Source organism: Macrosteles quadrilineatus, unplaced genomic scaffold, assembly GCF_028750875.1.
Source record: "Macrosteles quadrilineatus isolate MER2022 unplaced genomic scaffold, UCM_ALF_1.0 Scaffold_54__1_contigs__length_841927, whole genome shotgun sequence".
Taxonomy (NCBI): Eukaryota; Metazoa; Arthropoda; class Insecta; order Hemiptera; family Cicadellidae; genus Macrosteles; species Macrosteles quadrilineatus.
The window spans coordinates 287,259-305,444 of NW_026542647.1; the positions used below are offsets into that span (position 1 = coordinate 287,259).

General features: G+C 32.8%; 1 protein-coding gene across 1 annotated transcript in view; it reads right to left on the minus strand.

The window, feature by feature from the left end:
- LOC129006006 (anoctamin-4-like) overlaps positions 1-18,186 on the minus strand; it is a 69,677-nt gene that overhangs the window by 24,854 nt on the left and 26,637 nt on the right. The window contains exons 6-11 of the mRNA XM_054435093.1: positions 12,368-12,613; positions 8,187-8,375; positions 7,461-7,559; positions 6,928-6,957; positions 5,058-5,191; positions 3,088-3,187 (exon numbers count right to left, since the gene is read on the minus strand). Coding sequence (XP_054291068.1) covers positions 3,088-3,187; positions 5,058-5,191; positions 6,928-6,957; positions 7,461-7,559; positions 8,187-8,375; positions 12,368-12,613 — 798 coding nt within the window. The remainder of the gene's footprint in view (positions 1-3,087; positions 3,188-5,057; positions 5,192-6,927; positions 6,958-7,460; positions 7,560-8,186; positions 8,376-12,367; positions 12,614-18,186) is intronic.

The window sequence follows — 18,186 nt, forward strand, 5'->3', positions numbered from 1 at the left end:
ATTTTCTCCTTATTTTGATCCAAGGAATCACTACTAAAATTATGTACCCACCCTTTTGAACATACAAACTACGTAGAACGCGTTTGTATATTTGTTTTTAATCCTTAGGTAAAAAATGTAGAAACGTCATACTGTACCAGATTTCTAAATTCTACCAATTCAAAATGGCAATAGTTTAAAATGTTCAAAATGTATAAAAATCTTAAAAATTTGCGGTTCAACTGAAAGTTAGTTACTAGGAGTTTTTGTTTTAGGAAATTGTATGAATAATCCAACGGTACTTCAATCGTACAGATCGGTCAATAAATGATCAAGTTATTACAACTTTTGTGAGACCGTGTATATGGATGTTATGATGTCTAATGGGCCCCATATAGGTAAATGTGTATAATTGCACAATATTATTGAACATGTATGGCGAAACACAGATTGCGCAATATATTGAGTGAATATAAAAAGTTTTGAAAATTATTGAAAAATATTTTTAAAAAATGAATCGTGTGTGGGTAGTATTGCGCAATATCCCGTCAGTCTGCTCGAGGTTGGTCGTTTTTGTATAAATAATGTGTTTTACACGTTTAAAGATTGTGAATTATTTAGCATTACAACTACAGATAAAAGCAGTATCGAATTTCCTAATATAAGGCTTAACCAAACGCAATAACTTATCAAACGATTCTGCGTCTAGTCTGAGAAAGCTTTTAAAGCCACTTGGTTCACTTCGAAGCTCATTCAGCAGCCTCATATTTGTAAAGGCTGTTTCGCTGTTTGTGTGCCGCATGTGTCATTCCATTTTTTTTCAACCACTCCTTCATCCACACCCTATATTCTTCCTATTCTTCGTCTTCGCCAGCAATACAACTACAACACACGCTGCAGCATACAAATCACACATGATAACTAAACTAAAACAAGTTACTAAACTGAGGAATTTTGTTACTAATACTGACGACTTTAACGAGGGCTTTAAACCATGTATAGTGGCTCTTCAACAAGTTTGCGCAACATATTGCACAATTAATATGGACCGTGTATGGCCTGCTTAAATATCGTCCAATAGTCCAATGCCATCGACACTTCGCGTCGGCGAGGAAAGGTACGGCCATGCATGGTCACACAAAAATGTAATATATTAGATTTTCCTTATCCGATTTTTACATGAGGTATTGTAAAATCGTAGGGTTAGTCACGTAATTTTTTTGTTTGTTTAATAATAGTTTTTTAGTATAATCATTTAGTTTAATGAAAATAAATTTTAAATGGTCTCCATTTTGAATTGGTAGAATTAAGAAACCTGATACCTTGTACAAAAGCTAATCCTACCTGTCATTACATATGCAGTTTGTTTGAAGTCAATCACAAAGGATACATACACTCTTATTTAGCATTTAAAATTCCCTATCAACCAACACCAACTTCAGCTGATGAATCACAGTTTTTGGGGCAAAGCCTTTTTTGCCTGACCTGTACACCTAAAATTGTTAACACTTAAGAAAGCGTTTTCAAAAAGTCGCACTCCTTCACCTTCAAAAATCGCCCTACTTCTAAATTTTGTAAAAAATCCGAGAAATTTTACAAATTTTAGAAGTAGGGTGATTTTTTAAGGTGAAGGAGTGCGATTTTCGGAAAACGCTTGAGATATTGGGTAGAAAACTTAATTCCTGACCATGAAAATACTTTCAAATCTTTGCTAGCTCTTACCATTTTCGAGCTACAGCCGTTTAAAAAACACGTTTTTCTTAAAAAAGGGGGCGAAAATTCAAATTTTGAACTACCATAACTTTTGATAGGATTGAAGGAGAGATCTCTAGTTTCCGCCATTCTTTTTATTTTTTCATGCCCTCATATTTGATATGTCAAAAGGTGTACCTTGTAATTTAAAAAAGTTATGTTAAGGGTAGGGGGTGAATGGGAACTTCTCATTAAATTCACAACAATTGTGGCCCCTACGTAAATAGACGATTCCCGCAAACTGCATATTTCTATCTATTGCAGTTTTTACATAAATAAAGAAGCGAGTAAAAAAAAACACCGTAGATACACTTATAGATACAGGTGTTTAAATCACATACAGACAGACAGAAAACCAGACATTTTAGACTCATGTTTGCATGATGGGTTTTCATTGTTTTGACCTAAGGGACAAAGAAAGAGCGTCCCAGAGAGTTTATGTACAGCCTGTATATCTATGTCCGTTAGCACAATAACTCGAGTAAAAGTCATCCGATTTTGATTTTGTACAAACAAGTAAACCTACGTTTATTCGAACGACTACGCAAACAGACAAGATTGGTCTATGGGACACATGGTTTTATGGGGTAAACATTGGTTTTACTTATTTTTTACCCTAAAACGTAAAATATTGTAATTTATTTCTAAACAATTTTGCAGAGCTTAAAAAACAAATAATTTAGTACATTTAAGTGTTTTGTGTACATTTGATGGTTATGGAGAAAATTCCAAAAACTGTAAACATTTAAGATTCCCATGTTTTTTTTAGGATACGTTAACTTTTCTGTAGTTAGCTTTTTATGGAGATATATAGAGTGCCTCGTAAGTAAGTACAAAGAATTCAGAAAATGGTTTAATGGGCCAAAATAAAACGAAAATTGAGAATGAACCGTTTTCCAAAAATGCTTGGTTAGTTTGACATCCGCCATTTTTTAATAATTGCTATTTTCGAATAACTGTGAGGTATTAAACGTCACCTGCGTGGAATTATTTTCAAGAAAATATATGTATAGTAATTATTTTTAGAGAGGTTATATAGTTGTATGTTTTAAATCTATTTTGTAGTGTAGCTAGAGTAACCTAAAATCCACTGATTTTAGACCTTGTATTTTAAAGATTATAACTGTTATCTAAAACATTACAGGTATCTGAATGGATTATAAAACATATTTAATATTACTGTGAAGGACCTTATAAGATGTCATGTTACCATGCATTAAACTGTTATATCTTTTCCATGAACCATGTTTGACTGCCCAATTAAAGTAATAATTAATTTTGTTTTTAGGTTTTTTTTTACTTATTGTCCTATATAATGAGTAATTTTTAACGTACATCATAATACAATGTACATACCCTCGCACCATCATCGTATTTAGTCCTAAGCAAGATCTGCCACACTACTTGACTTCTCTGGGCTGATGTGTAGAAAGATTCACGATCCTTCACTACAAACCTGTGAAACAAAACAACTAGACTATATACTGTCCATCGCAGCTAAACATCTTACATCAGCGCCTTGCTCCCATCCCTCTGCGACGATTAGGCCTAGTCTTAGAATCGCTGAAACATTAGAAGTACCTGTTTTTGTTTATTTCATGTTATCAAACTTTATAATTTCTTTCTTATCGTAACATAATACGACTCACTCCCACGCACGGGTTATCCCATGTGGGATTAATTTCGATTATTTTTTTTAGATAATGGTCTTAAAACTTATTTCTATTGTACACATATACTTTGTAAAAATTGTCTATTTAAAACGTAATAAAGGAAATTTTGATTTGATTTGATTTGATTTCTTGTCATAGCTGAAGATTGATGTGAAGGAAATCGCTCCAGCCAAATAAGAAATGCATTTTTTGTTGGAGTCCCTGACTGTTGGTTAATCCTGTGCTTTTTATATGTTATCAATGATATTTCAAAATCTCACTTAACATAAAATTAAATGCTTAGTAAAGATCAATTAAGCATTAAATTGCTGTACTGAGGATTGTTAGTTTGCATCCTATCATAGACTAAGTAACAAATTATTGGTTTTATATTATCTGTGATCCTATTCACCTACGTACTTCACTAATACTTAAATGACCTTTTTTGCGGAATTGAGAGTCCATCCCTCTAGATCAGCAAAGAGCCCTGTGTAAAAGTTTTTTGTTGCTCAATACTTCAATACAACAAACTCAATTGTTTACTCGACGCTGTTACTCAACAACGTTCGTCTGCATAAATGTTAATTGGCTCATATATATTTATGCAGTACAGATGGAATGTCATCTCTAGGACAGAAAAATGTGTCCAATAGTCCAATGCAATATTTTGTGTTATTTTCTCTAGTTCCAAATAAAAACAAGCAATTTTCCTTATGGTTCATAACATTCTAATCATATTTTATCGTCAACTGATATTAAATAAGTTTTTCCAATAAAGACCACTAAAATTAGGGTTAACATATTTAAAATTAAGGTATTGCATACCCATACCTATAGTAACCTTTGTTATATTTTTTTTTTATATCAAAACAACAAATAGTAAATATTGAATAAAACAATTTATCTCATTCGCTTCATAACAATTAATTAATTTATAACTATCAGAATTCAAGTACAACACTTTCGTTCATAGTATAACAGTGGCTTTGGAACTAATTGTACAATACTTTCGTTCATAGTATAACAGTGGCTTTGCAACTAATAGTACAATACTTTCGTTCATAGTATAACGGTGGCTTTGCAACTAATAGTACAATACTTTCGTTCATAGTATAACGGTGGCTTTGCAACTAATAGTACAATACTTTCGTTCATAGTATAACAGTGGCTTTGCAACTAATAGTACAATACTTTCGTTCATAGTATAACGGTGGCTTTGCAACTAATAGTACAATACTTTCGTTCATAGTATAACGGTGGCTTTGCAACTAATAGTACAACACTTTCGTTCATAGTATAACAGTGGATTTGCAACTAATAGTACAACACTTTTGTTCATAGTATAACAAAATCACAGACTAGAGTGGTACAATACTTGTCAGCGAGTGCTGTTAACAGTAAATTATGAATACAATTTTAAGGATTTTATGTTTTTATAAATGCCTAATCTTTTTTCTTTTGACATATCTAATAAAACTATTTAAAAAAAAGTATAAGTTTGATACAATGCGGAAAACTCACCTGTAAACTTCAAAGTGTAAACAACAAAATCCCAAATGTCGTCTTGTATGTGTTAATAATAAAAGATATTTTATATTTAGTTTTAAAAAGTCTTATGCCCTATGTTTGTCTTAATATTTTACCATGAAATGTCCATGATTACATAGTACTCACTGTTCCTCCCTATCAGTGCTATGGGTCGCGCTATAGAAGGAAGGCTCCTGGGCAATCGTTCTAGGGTCCAAATCAAACAGTCTTCGCAGGGAAAACCCAACCTCCTGGTTATCTGGTTCCTTCTCAGCCCCCTCCTGTTGTAAAAGATACATATACTCTGTAGAGACAAGCTTCAATTGTATTTCATATAAACAGTATCAGGAAACTGACTCATACTTTCTCCCATTGTGTCATTTTTGACACATGCTCGTCAAACTCCCGTTATAATGGGTAAGCGGTGGGAGCAACTATGATATTTTATAGGTAAAATCACAAAAATTGCAGTCACTTCTGAACCCTAATTTTTACACTATTGGGAAAGGACCATAACATACCAAATTTTATTTCAAATAGTGTGTGTCGTTTTTGTACAAATCAGATTTTTCTGGTATTTTATGAATATTTTGGGAAAATCCCCATAAAAAATCAATTTAAAAAAATGAAAAAATGCGTAGAGATACAACTGATTATTAGTACCGACATACCAAATGCTATCATAATCGGACCACGGGTGTAGTCTGTAGCTCTGTTCACATTCACACACACACTTTAGGTACTTTGTATAGGGAGGGAAAGTAAAAATTGAATCAACAATGTATCCCACTAAAGGAGAGAAGGTTGTGTTTAATTGTATTTTGATATCTGTTTTTTCTGCTGTTGAGTTTCAAGCATGTAGTGCTTTCGATGCATCTAGAATAATTATTCAAAAATATTAAACCTCTTCGTGGGACACCTATATGAGTGTATGTAAAAAATTCTGCCATCCTACAGAAGAGAAAAAGGTTTGAAACAATTTACAATCAATAAAAGTATAGCATAAAATTGTAAATTTTGTAGCCCGTCAAGGTTATTTAAGCCACATTGTAAATGGTAAAATCGAAAAACGTTTCTTAAAATAAACTAATAAAAAAGTTGTTAAATACCTATTGTGGGTTAGAGTAATCTGGGTTGTATAAATGAGTTTGGCTGGTGAAAAAAGTTAACAACAGAAACAAGAAAAGAAACTTGGCCTTAACTCAATATCCAAGTTTCATTTTATTCATTAAATTAAGTGTAAACTAATAAAACAGACCTTTCAGTATCGATTAATTGTATAAAGAATCACTTGAAGATTTTCCATTAGGTCGATGAAGAACTAAAGTAAACATTTACAGTATTGACTCAAATCAAATGAACTAAAAGAATGAGAAAGAAAAAAAATGATTGACTTGTTCAAACATGGTATACAAATATTCAGTAGGTGAGGTATATTGACCAAATGCTACCTGTTGACTGTAGAATCAGTTATGTTAGCACACTCCAGTTAGGTCATCAATCCCTACAATCATACACTACGACTTCTGCTAAACTACTTTCTATTCCTCAGAGTAGTGTAAACATTTTAATTTTCTCAAGTGATTATTTACTAGAATGTATACTTAATTGTATGATCACATTATCAGTAGCGCACATTGTCAAATTTAACACATAATACATGTGTTTAAGAGAATAAAAATTAAGGATAAGACCATTTTGTTGTCAATAATTGCTGGAGAAAATGTATTTGAAAATTCTTTAGTCTGATCCCTCATCCATTTGAAATGACAACTAACCCTTAAATGAAATGAGAGTGCTTCTTGGTACTCCATTCATCCCTCAAAACTTCAACCCTTGGAAAGCAAGGAGGTGGTAAAATAATACTTGTCCATTTAAGCTGACAATTCTTTGTCATACAAGAGTTGCTAGAAGTCCCTTAACTAAGCCACTGGAAATCACCTATTAGTGAATGAACTACATAATTTTCTTTGATATCAGAGCGTTTTATATGAGAATAGCAGTGAAGTTGACTTACCCATGCTTTAACGCTGATGGAGAGGAACCTCTAAAAGAAAGGGAATTAGGAATTTATTAGTTGGACGTTACAAATTTCACAAACTCTGTTCAACAGAAAAAAAAACCTTTATTAAATAATACTTTACTTATGAGTTATCTTTTTAAACTCATCTGCATCAGTGATTCCCTGTTCTACATTTATTGCGAGCCAAAACCTTAAAAATAATTCTAATTCTATTATTTTTCATAGATCAGCGATTGACAATTCCTATACCATTTATTGTAAAAATTTGGCTTGCAACATTAACCAATTAATTACAAACAATAATTGTAAGACTACAAACAGATTAACGCAGGATGATTAACTTTTAGGCGAAAGATATGTACAAACACAGTATGATGTTCAAAGGTATTGTTAAAAATATTTAGTTCTAGTTCATATGTTAATATTATATTAAATTAGGTACAACAGTCATAATTTTTTTCTCAATTCTTCTATAAATTAAAGATTCAATAATTTTTAGAATATAAAAACAATATTATATTTCTTACTTTTGTTGGTGTTTTCAAGTTCATTGCTTCTGCATACTTCAGTATAACTCTCCATGGAGCGTGGACTTTGAGGAAAAAGGTTTTCTGATCAAATGAGCTCTGCAAATAATACTCTTACAATGTAACAAAAGTTTTGTTTCAATTTCACTAGGACGGCCACAAATAACATTTAATGCTATTATTTGTACAATGGTACTACAAACAAATCTTTTACTGAATAGTATATTATAAAACAGACTAATCTTTACAAAATGATGTCAGTGATCAAAATGACAGTGATGTCATTGTCATAAGTCATTTATTCTCTGAATAGGTAAAATCTTTTACAATTATACATCGGTAACTGCTATGTAGCCTTCAAAATGGTTTTAAATATAAATAGAACTAGACATTCCATTTCCATGTTGAAGTTGTAGCCAGTTCAGAACAATAATGCATGTAGTTGAATTGATCAACTACACCGACAGAGTCATTGATATTGATATACATTATTTATTTCCATCAAATACGCCAACTTTTCAACAAAGGAAACCTAAAAGAACTACTAACTGTAATCTTTTACATCACATCAACATAGAACAAGAACAAAAAGTAGGCCTAATTAGAATCCGGGATTGTAGCACACTCTGTGGAGTGGCTTACTCAACAATTTAGTTGAGATTCAAAATTGGCTACAGCAGGTCCATATATGGTGTATTTTTCGGTATACCAAAGACGTATTTGTACCTCCTTGTCCTCGAGCTCAGTTTCTAATCCCTCCTGGCGCATATTGTCATGAAACTGTCTTCTCCAGAACTGCCTGAGAGTGTCCTGTTCAGTCAACACTCCCAGACTCATGTCCTCCTCCTCGTACACCAGGACAAGGTCAATTCTACGTCGTCCGTCATGGAAGAACAGTGTCTCAGAGTCAGCAATCTAAAATGCCAAAAGTTAAGTAGTGAAGATGAAGTAGTGGATGAAGTATATGAATATGAAGATTGCTTGGAAGTCAAGTGGTGAAGATTTGGGCGGGTTTAACAATGTATTATCTGATTAAATTAAAAGATACCTTCATGCGTATTTTACGTGTATTATGTCTTTTGCACGTTAGAGATATTTCTCCTACTATACTGTGGTCAATTGAGACAAAATTCGGTCAGGGAACAAGATACGATTGTTAATAACCCTTTCCAGAAAACGTCGTTTCGGCCCAACAGCTGAACCAACGATTACACATTTAAATCACACAATGTACGACATTTTTTCATAAAATTATCAATTTTTTTGTAATTCCAATTTTAAAAATTTAAATGGCCGCCATTTTGAAATTTGGATTGGATTAAGATCAATCTTTTTTTTAGATGGGTCTGGTTTATTTCAACATATGTATGTTAAAATAAGATATACATTACATCCTAAATTACACATAATACATTATGTAATTATTATATAGTAAGTGGTTTTCTGTTTTTTGTATGTACCAAGTTTCGTAATGATCGGTAAAAAAAATCAAAGATTATGTGTATGTGAAAAAATCAAAATGGTGGATATCTGGTTAAGGTAGCGATTTCGGAAAGATATATTCTTGATTTTCTCTTTATTTTGACCCATAGAACCGTTTCCCGAAGTTTGGCTAGTTACTTAAGGGACACCATGTATATTAGAGCTATAACTAGCTATAAACTAGCTGTGAACAAACAGTAAAGCTATATCAATTGTTTAGTTTGTTATACCAAATACCGTAGTTAGTGTTTGGTTGGTTAACATAGTTGTTTATTTGCAATGGTTGTAAACAGGTATAATGCATGTTAGAATCGTAACAGGTACATTTAACAGTTACAGCAATGGCATTTCCAACTGTTATCGAAATGGGTGACAAAACAGTCTGGAAACGGCTTGATAACTTTTTAACTAAATTCGTTAGAAAATTCAAACCTTTCACATAAACTTATATGTATGAAAACTACTTTTTGCAAGTATTACCATTTTTTTAACTTCACTAGGGGACGGCCCATGAGGAGTAGGTACATAATCTTTAATGTAAGCATAGGTTGATATGCATTTTTTTAACTTCACTAGGGGACGGCCCATGAGGAGTAGGTACATAATCTTTAATGTAAGCATAGGTTGATATGCACATAATTTTAAAAGTCTGGTCAAGTGGAGTTTATTGCCGGAAACCGCGTCAAAAAAGGTTCATTCGTTACAAAATGGCGGCATTTCAAAGTTCTTGTGGAATATACATGCACAGGCCTTAGTAATGGTAAATACTCATAGTCAAAATTAGCCGGGAAATCTGAAACCCGGTTAAATTTGTTTTGAAGATTGAATAAACTTAGTCTATGGGCTAGTTGACTTTAAAATACAGTTTCAGCTCTCAAGATAATGTTTAATACGAGTATTTACCAATATTAAGGCCCGTAAAGGTATATTCCACAAGAACTTTGAAATGCCACCATTTTGTAACGAACGAACCTTTTCAGATGCGGTTTCCGGCAATGAACTCCACTTGACCAGACCTTTAAAATGATATGCATATCAACCTATGCTTACGTTAAAGATTATGTACCTACTCCTCATGGGTCGTCCCCTGGTAGAGGTAAAAACATGAAAATGCTTGGAAAAAGTAGTTTTTATACATGTAAGTTGATGTGAAAAGTTTGACTTTTCTAACGGATTTAGTTAAAAAGATATTAAGCCGTTTCCAGACTTTTTTGTCACCCTGTATAATAAATTATTTATAGTAAATTGATTGCCAAGACGCCATTGCTGTTATGATAGGCCATATTTCAAATCATCAAAACGAGACGTGCCCGTGTCGTAACATTTCGGCCCGAAACCCTCAGATGTGGCCTACGGTCCAACTCTCTACCTGCCCACTAGTAACACTTCGTCCCAACAAAATATTTGACAGGTTAGGTTAGGTTAGGTAAGATTCCACCGATTCTCCGTCATGTGAGGTCAGAGGATGCAAGGGGTGACGGTTGGGCGACATTCCACCAGAGGGTGGTTGCAAAGTATACAGGTCATGTACCTCCTACTACCTGAACTGCGTTCCTCAACCCTTGTCAATTTTTCGCCGGGCCGAAATGTTACTCCATTAGCTTATTTAATCATCTGTAAAAGCGAGTGGGACGAAGTGATACTGTTTTTCTAAGAAATTTGAGTTTGGCCGAAATGTTACTGGGCCGAAGTGTTACTACATCGACGTGCCCACCTCACGGCACGTAGGCTTGTGGCAACTTTAGAAACACCTAATAAATGTTCCATTTAAATGTAATCAATGGGAAGAATACAGGGTGATTTGTACTCAGTGTGACAAAATTTGTTTGGTGTAAGTACAAAGTAAATGAAGTGTGATGATACATATAATATGTTCCAAGTCTAAAAATTAGCTTCCCAAAAAATTATTTTATGTTTTTCAAAAATAACCATGCTTTTAAACTTAATACATCGATTTCTCAATTACCTGTATATGGATTTGAGTAGATAATGTAATTTTCGTGTTCTACATTAAATTTTGAACAAGAATAATAGAAAATGACGGAGGATCAGTTGTAAAAACTCCATTGTAAATAGATTCAAAGATAAAAATTAAGATGTTTGATAAAAATAGGAAAAACAATGGTATATTGCATTTTTTACACCCTGTATACAAGAAAGTGTCGGAATATGTTAAAAACTGCGCCATTTTATAAGCTTTCCAACGATATGCTACACTATTGAGGTTTATGTCTGCTTATGTACGCGTTAATGGTTTGAAGACTACAAAGCATGGTGTCTTTAACATTTAAAACATAGAAAGTCGGCATGTATTAAGCAAAAGATGTGTTTTTAATTCAACATGAACAGTAAAAACAGTAAAAAGTTCCCTGTTTTCTGGTATTCAAACCACTAAAACAAACAAAAAAAATATCTAAACATCAACAGTGTAGCATATGTTTGGAAAGCTTATAAAATGGCGCAGTTTTTAACATATTCCGACACTTTCTTATATACAGGGTGTGAAAAATACAATAGACCTTGGTTTTTAAAATTTGTATCAAATATCTTAATTTTTATCTTTGAATCTATTTACAATGGAATTTTTACAACTGATCCTCCGTCATTTCTCCATTATTCTTGTTCAAAATTTAATGTAGAACACGAAAATGACATTATCTACTCAAATCCATATACAGGTAATTGAGAAATCGCTGTATTAAGTTTAAAACCATGGTTATTTTTGAAAAACATAATAGTTATTTGTGCAACTAGTGAGAAAGGTGAGCAATTGACTCACTCGAGAGAAATCCTTACCCACGAGTCGTAGGCGAGTGAGGAATGGTTTCTCGAGTGAGGAATTTGTTCTTTGAACTCGAGTTTCACATTATACTTTTCCTACAGTTACCATAAAACAAATAAATTTGTGAAGAAACATAACCTATTTTTACACAGAAGTGAAATTTTAATATAACATTTAATGTGAAGTGACAAATACAAAAGTACAACAGCTGACCAGCTGATTTACAGCCAGTGCTGCCAACGTATTTCGCGCGCATACGACGTTAAAGTAATTAGAGTGAGACAATGTTAACATTGTCTCACTGATGAGCGAATTGGCCACTTCGCTTTCTCAAATCAGTGAGAGAACATGTACATTGTTAGGTAACTGTAGGAAAAATAATTTTTTGGGACGCTAATTTTGAGACTTGGAACATATGCATCATCACACTTCATTTACTTTGTACTTACATCAAAAAAATTTTGTCACACTTAGTACAAATCACCCTGTATATGTTAGTTTCTAATCTTATAAACATGTAATCTGAAGGGAAATTTTGATTTTTTTTTATATATATCATACTAGAAACTATTTTACCTGTTAAGTGCGCCATCCACATTTAACATTTTTGGGAAACGGACTTTCGGCCTGCGCTGCCCCTGACTCGGCCTGCGCTGCCCCTGACTCGGCCTGCGCTGCCCCTGACTCGGCCTGCGCTGCCCCTGACTCGGCCTGCGCTGCCCCTGACTCGGCCTGGGCTGCCCCTATTGTGTGTTGTAAAGGGTAGGTTTCTCGGGAGCAGGTACCTGACCTCAGCTTGCACTTTACCCATTAAATCCCAGGAATCTCCCAGAAATACTTGTGGGGTAGTAGTCAGGGTCGTCGACACAGGAGGCATGGGCCAAGCCTTCTAAGAAATACATTACTATTGTTCTAGAATATTACTGTAATCTTTGGCATTAAAGATTCAGGAAGTGATGGTGTGATGGTGGTAGTGAATATCCGCCACAAATAAACGTCGTTTTGTTTCAACATTTAAAATACAAAAATATGTAAATGTCTACTACATATAATTCATCAGTTATGCTTCTTTTTATGGGATATTTTGATAGTGATTTTCTAAAAAACTAATTTTTATCGATAATTGTACTTGGAGAAATACAACTTTTTAAACATGCTTCGCAAACAAGTGAACCACCCTAGGTAAAAGATAGTTGAGGAAAAAAATTGTTTAAAGTCAAAGACATCAACTGTCTTTGCTTTGAATTGTACATTATGTTTCTTGTTTTAAAATAAAACTAAATATTTAGATAAGGAATTCCATTTAATGAGCTACAAGTAAGTTTGTTTACTAAAACATTGTTTACAAAAAACAACATAATAATAATTAAGAACCATATGACTTTATAGTCATATGTCACATTATGAAAGATTTCAATGTAATTGTTAGAACTTGAGTTCTTTATTTCGTTTGCCGCACACGCTAAATATAAAAATAACAGATTTTCGTGTACAGTAGTAAAACAATACAAAATAGTGCATTTTATCACTAGAGGGTGCCTGTTGAACTGTATTGCGAACAATTTAAATGTAAAATACCTGTAGCAATTTGAACTTGAATTCTTTATTTCTTTGGCCGTGTGCGCTAAATATAAAAGTAATTGTGTAAAGTACCTAGTAAAAGAATATAAAATTGTGCATTTCATCACTAAAGGGTGCCTATTTAACTGTATTACGAAATATTTAAATGTAAAATACTTGTAGTAATTGGAAATTGAATTCTTTATTTCGTTGGCCACGTACGCTAAATATAAAAGTGTTCAGTAAAAGTTAATTTTGACACATTTCCTCTGATATTTTACCTAATAAAACATTAAATTTAATTCTATCCAACTGATTTTTTTTGTAAATACAATGTTGAATTATGTGTTCCAATTATTATATTGCAAATTGCATTGATTGTTGAATGAAATTCACAGATTCATATTGGATTAGATATATTATTATATCTAATTATATTATAAGATGAAAATGTTATACCAATTAAGCGAGATATATTGAAATATACAGGATGAGTCTTCTAAGGTGTCCTAAACAGATTGCAGACAAACGGCTTGACATACAGAGATGAAAAAAAAAACTTTTCCCCACTAATTCATATACAAGGAACAACGTGGTTGATACCAGGGTTAGAATCTTAGAGTTTTCAAATGTAAACGTGCAGGACTGTATTGAAAAGTGTATCTGCATCCACTAATCTCCAGTACTGCACGTTTAACATAGGTTGTATATGGGCAATTGGAGTTTTTGGTTAATTACTAGAAAACTACTAAAGATGGGTTTAAATTTATAAGTTTTTTTTGCAATACCTTCAAAATGATACGCCATTTGACATATGTTTATATTTAAATTTTTTTATTTACATGGCTACCAATATAAAAAAAATCATTGAAAAAATATTTAGTTTTTAAAACTTTGACATATTACATATAATATTAAAGCAGAACTCACGAGGATTAAGAATTTTTAAACAGAACGAAAACAGGTTTAGTGGTTTTAACAGGGTATTCTGTAAATATCAATTAATATTTTCAATACAAATGGCCGCCATTTTGAAACGGATAGAGATAAAGGAGTTCTGTTTTCACTAAATTGCTTGTCTAGTCTAGAGCTAAAAACTATGCATAACATGACATATGTTAAAAAAACTTTTTACGTTGTTCCTTGCGTATGAATTCGTGGGGAAAAGTTTTGTTTCATCTCTGTAAGTCAAGCTGTTTGTCTGCAATCTGTTTAGGATAGCTTAGAAGACTCACCCCGTATTTGGTTGATACTAAGGAGTTGTCTTTTGGATTTCGTTGGAATTATTTTAAATGTGACAAAAATAATTTTATTTTGGATCTAAGTCCATGTTAGATATTAGCCAATGTAAGATTTAAATAGACGCCTCCATCTATAAAATAAATTGCCTTTCCGGATTTACCAAAAGGATTATGACCAATTAAATTAATAAAATTAGAATTTCGCTGATTCATTGTTTTTTTGTTTAGCATAGTTTAATTTTTATTTTATTTTAAGCCTAACAACTCAATTGTATCTGTTTGTCTGATATGGGTGTGGTTGTTTGTTCATTTGTTACGCTTAAGCACCATATTTGTTACTGTAAAAAACAAGTGTACAATTATTGTTAATCAAAATGTTTAATGGTATAGTACCTATGAAATGGTGAGGTGGTGTTAAGCAATTTTTAACTAGGGTAGAAAGGAGTCCTAAATAAAAAAAAATAGTTTTCTTCATGTTAAGTGGTCTGGAAATTCTTGATTTACTCAACGTTTAAATTTGTTTCAATGTTTAACTCCTATGGCAAACAAGTCTTAATTAACTTTTGTCACCACAGATCGTTCCACATGACAAATTTTACGAAAGATTCGGTAACGTGAAAGTAGTTAAAATAGAGTCACGCAATTGCTTTTTTTTGTACAGTAATAATAACATTTTTAACATGCAACCGATTGTTATTTTTAAGTATACATGTATACGTCGTATAAACATTCTGTAAAAGTTAAATTCATCGTATAAATGCTTTTTCAAATAACGTGTACACGTTTCGTGTAAATAATTTATTTAATTTATAAATGGTTTATAAAACTTTAATACATATATTATGTAAGGCGGATGTTGTCCCCACCTTCTACAGTAGCCTGTCTATAAAAACTATAACGTATTTAACTAATATAATGGTAAATTTATACATACACCACTGTTTTGGTATCTTTAACTTTTTGGGCTGACCCATACGTGGTCAAATTGTCGTTAAAGTCGGTTAAAAACTGTTTAAATGAACAATTTCAAGCTCGGTGTTTGTGGCTAAGCCAGTCTAGACATTGAATTAAATCCATCTAATGCCTGCTCTAGAGTGCCCTGGGGCTCAGGTCCTTCCTGGAAGTACTAATCCAGAATCCTATTCATAGTTTTTGCCCAGCTTGCTGTGTCACACACCCCTATCTCCCCTTCCCTACTTCCTTTTATCCACAAAACCTTTGAAATTAACCTATAGGGAATCTTTCGGGAGCAACAGACTCAGAGCTACCTATGTTCCCTATTGTTTGTTGCGGAGGGTAAGTTCCTCATAATCACCCCAGGCCGAAAGTCCTACACTCAACATTTTTGAACACATCGCTTACTAAGATTAGGATTTGAAGGGGCCTAAAAGCAAAACCCGAGACCTTCAAAATTCAAATTTGGTCTACACATATAGTTACTGACATGATTATCTTACTGGCCCTCCTAATAATATTCACAGTTTAACTTGAGAATCAATTGAAATATTAACATTTCAGGGTTTCCTATAAACCATCCGTATTTGTCTCGTTTTGCTTTTGACTGATATTTAAAAGTTGGCTTATGCAACCACATTCGCACTAGGGTAAGTAGGTGTAATTATTGTAAGATCAAACGTCGAGTCCTTTGGCTGTGAAGCAATGTCAACGTGAAATGTTCGCACATAGTAGGCCTAGTCCATGAATGAAGCTTTTCTTGAAGGATCGTCTGGTCCATAAAATGGTACGAGGCAATACTTTAGTGTCAAATGGCATTTAAAATTCAAGAATAATTAGGGTGATTTAGGATTATTTTTAGTGAAGGTCCCATGTAAGGAACAAACTTTTACCGTAGATCTCATAGTAAGACCCGGGACCAACTTCCTTTTTCGTTTTGTTGTCTCCAGAGGCCTATAACTCCATCAGTTTGAATTCATATATATCTATGTGTGTGTCTGTTACAGCGATAACTCGAGTAAAAAACCCCGATTTTTATGAAATTTGGTACCGACTTGTAAATCTATGTTATTCAAACGAGTTCGCGATCGGATCATGCGATCGGGGTTAACGGGATAAAAATTGTTTTTCTCTAATTTTTGATACTAAAACATAACATTTTCCAAATTTCTCTCCCAAACATTTTGAACAGCTTAAAAGCGAATAATACAATATACTGTATTGAGGTGTTTTGTACAGTTATTGGTTACGGAGAAAATTAAAAAATTGTAAATTTAAAATTCCCTTGTTATTCTTATGGAGAACAAGTAAACTGTTATATTTTACTTTTATAAAGCGGCAAACCTAAGTACTTGTCAAACCTAATGTTATTAAATCGATTTAAGTGAAAATCAAATCAGGCAAATGGAATTTCGCTTAGTCTGCAGGTTTGCTGTGACAGGTGTATTTGGATTTAGCTTAATTCATTCTAGTGGTCATAACTGAAAAAGGCTATCTGATATGATAGACCCTGCTGTTTCCACGAATCGTAAAGTTTACCACTGTGACTGTCTTAGTGTTAAACAGTCGAACTGCACCACTGCACGCCCACCTGACTGATCAATAATTGATACCCTAGATATCAGCGGCTGATATATCACGAACTGACAATATATCATTGACGATCCAAAGGCAATCGTTAACTCGTTAAAATAGACATTAATTGAAACATATTTTATTATGAATGGTCTGTGGTTTGTAGAAACTAGATTAGAACTGTCTTTTAAAGTCATAAATTTCAAGACCCCTTTTATGCACTTTTCTCTCTAAATTACTTTAAATTAAAACTGGAACGGGTGGCGTCGTCCTGTAATCCAACTACTAGGAGGTCACGAATTGTGGATATTTATAGGCATGCACTGTGGATGCGATACTCCCTAGAGTGGATTAACGTCCGCACGAGTAAGTACTTCGACTATCCGCAGTACTACTCTGAAAATCAGACCAATAGAGAAAGGCCTTTAAACAGTTAACTGCTATTTACCACTGTTTATATCAATGTTAAATGCTTATGTTTTTATTACATATTTTGTTGAATTATAAAACAGAAATGATTTAAAAATACAAAAAAAAAATATTCTAGCAGTTGATCTTTTTAACTTTTTATTCGATGACTTGTGAAAATAGTGAAATGACGTTCTGTAGTAAATAAAACCCCAGAAACGATCACAATTGTACTGCAATTTGAAAACCGCTGTGAACGTTTTTCTAATTACATTTTTTTCAATGCAAGGTCTCAAAGGTCTGATTAGTTGATTAGTTGATTGTTTGATTGCAATGATTAGTTTACTAATTACCGATAAATGAAAAACTATTATATTATAAGTTTAGAGTATTATAAAATAGTTATGATTATAGTTTCATTTAATAAGTTTAAAATACATTAATGAACAAGTAAATAACCATACGTTTAAACTAAAACCAACCTAATCGACTTAAAGAAGCAGAGCCCGGCGATTATATACAGTTATTGTGCGTTAATCATTGCCATGGTTGTATTTTTTTATATTATTTATTGTATATTTTTATTTACTGAGGTAACACATTTAAACATTAATTCGGAATTTACATGCTTCAGCTTTATAATAATGATAGTGTACTATTTCTTTATAAATATGTATGTTGTTAATCATATGAATAATTTTTGAAAAGAATAAAAACAATTAAG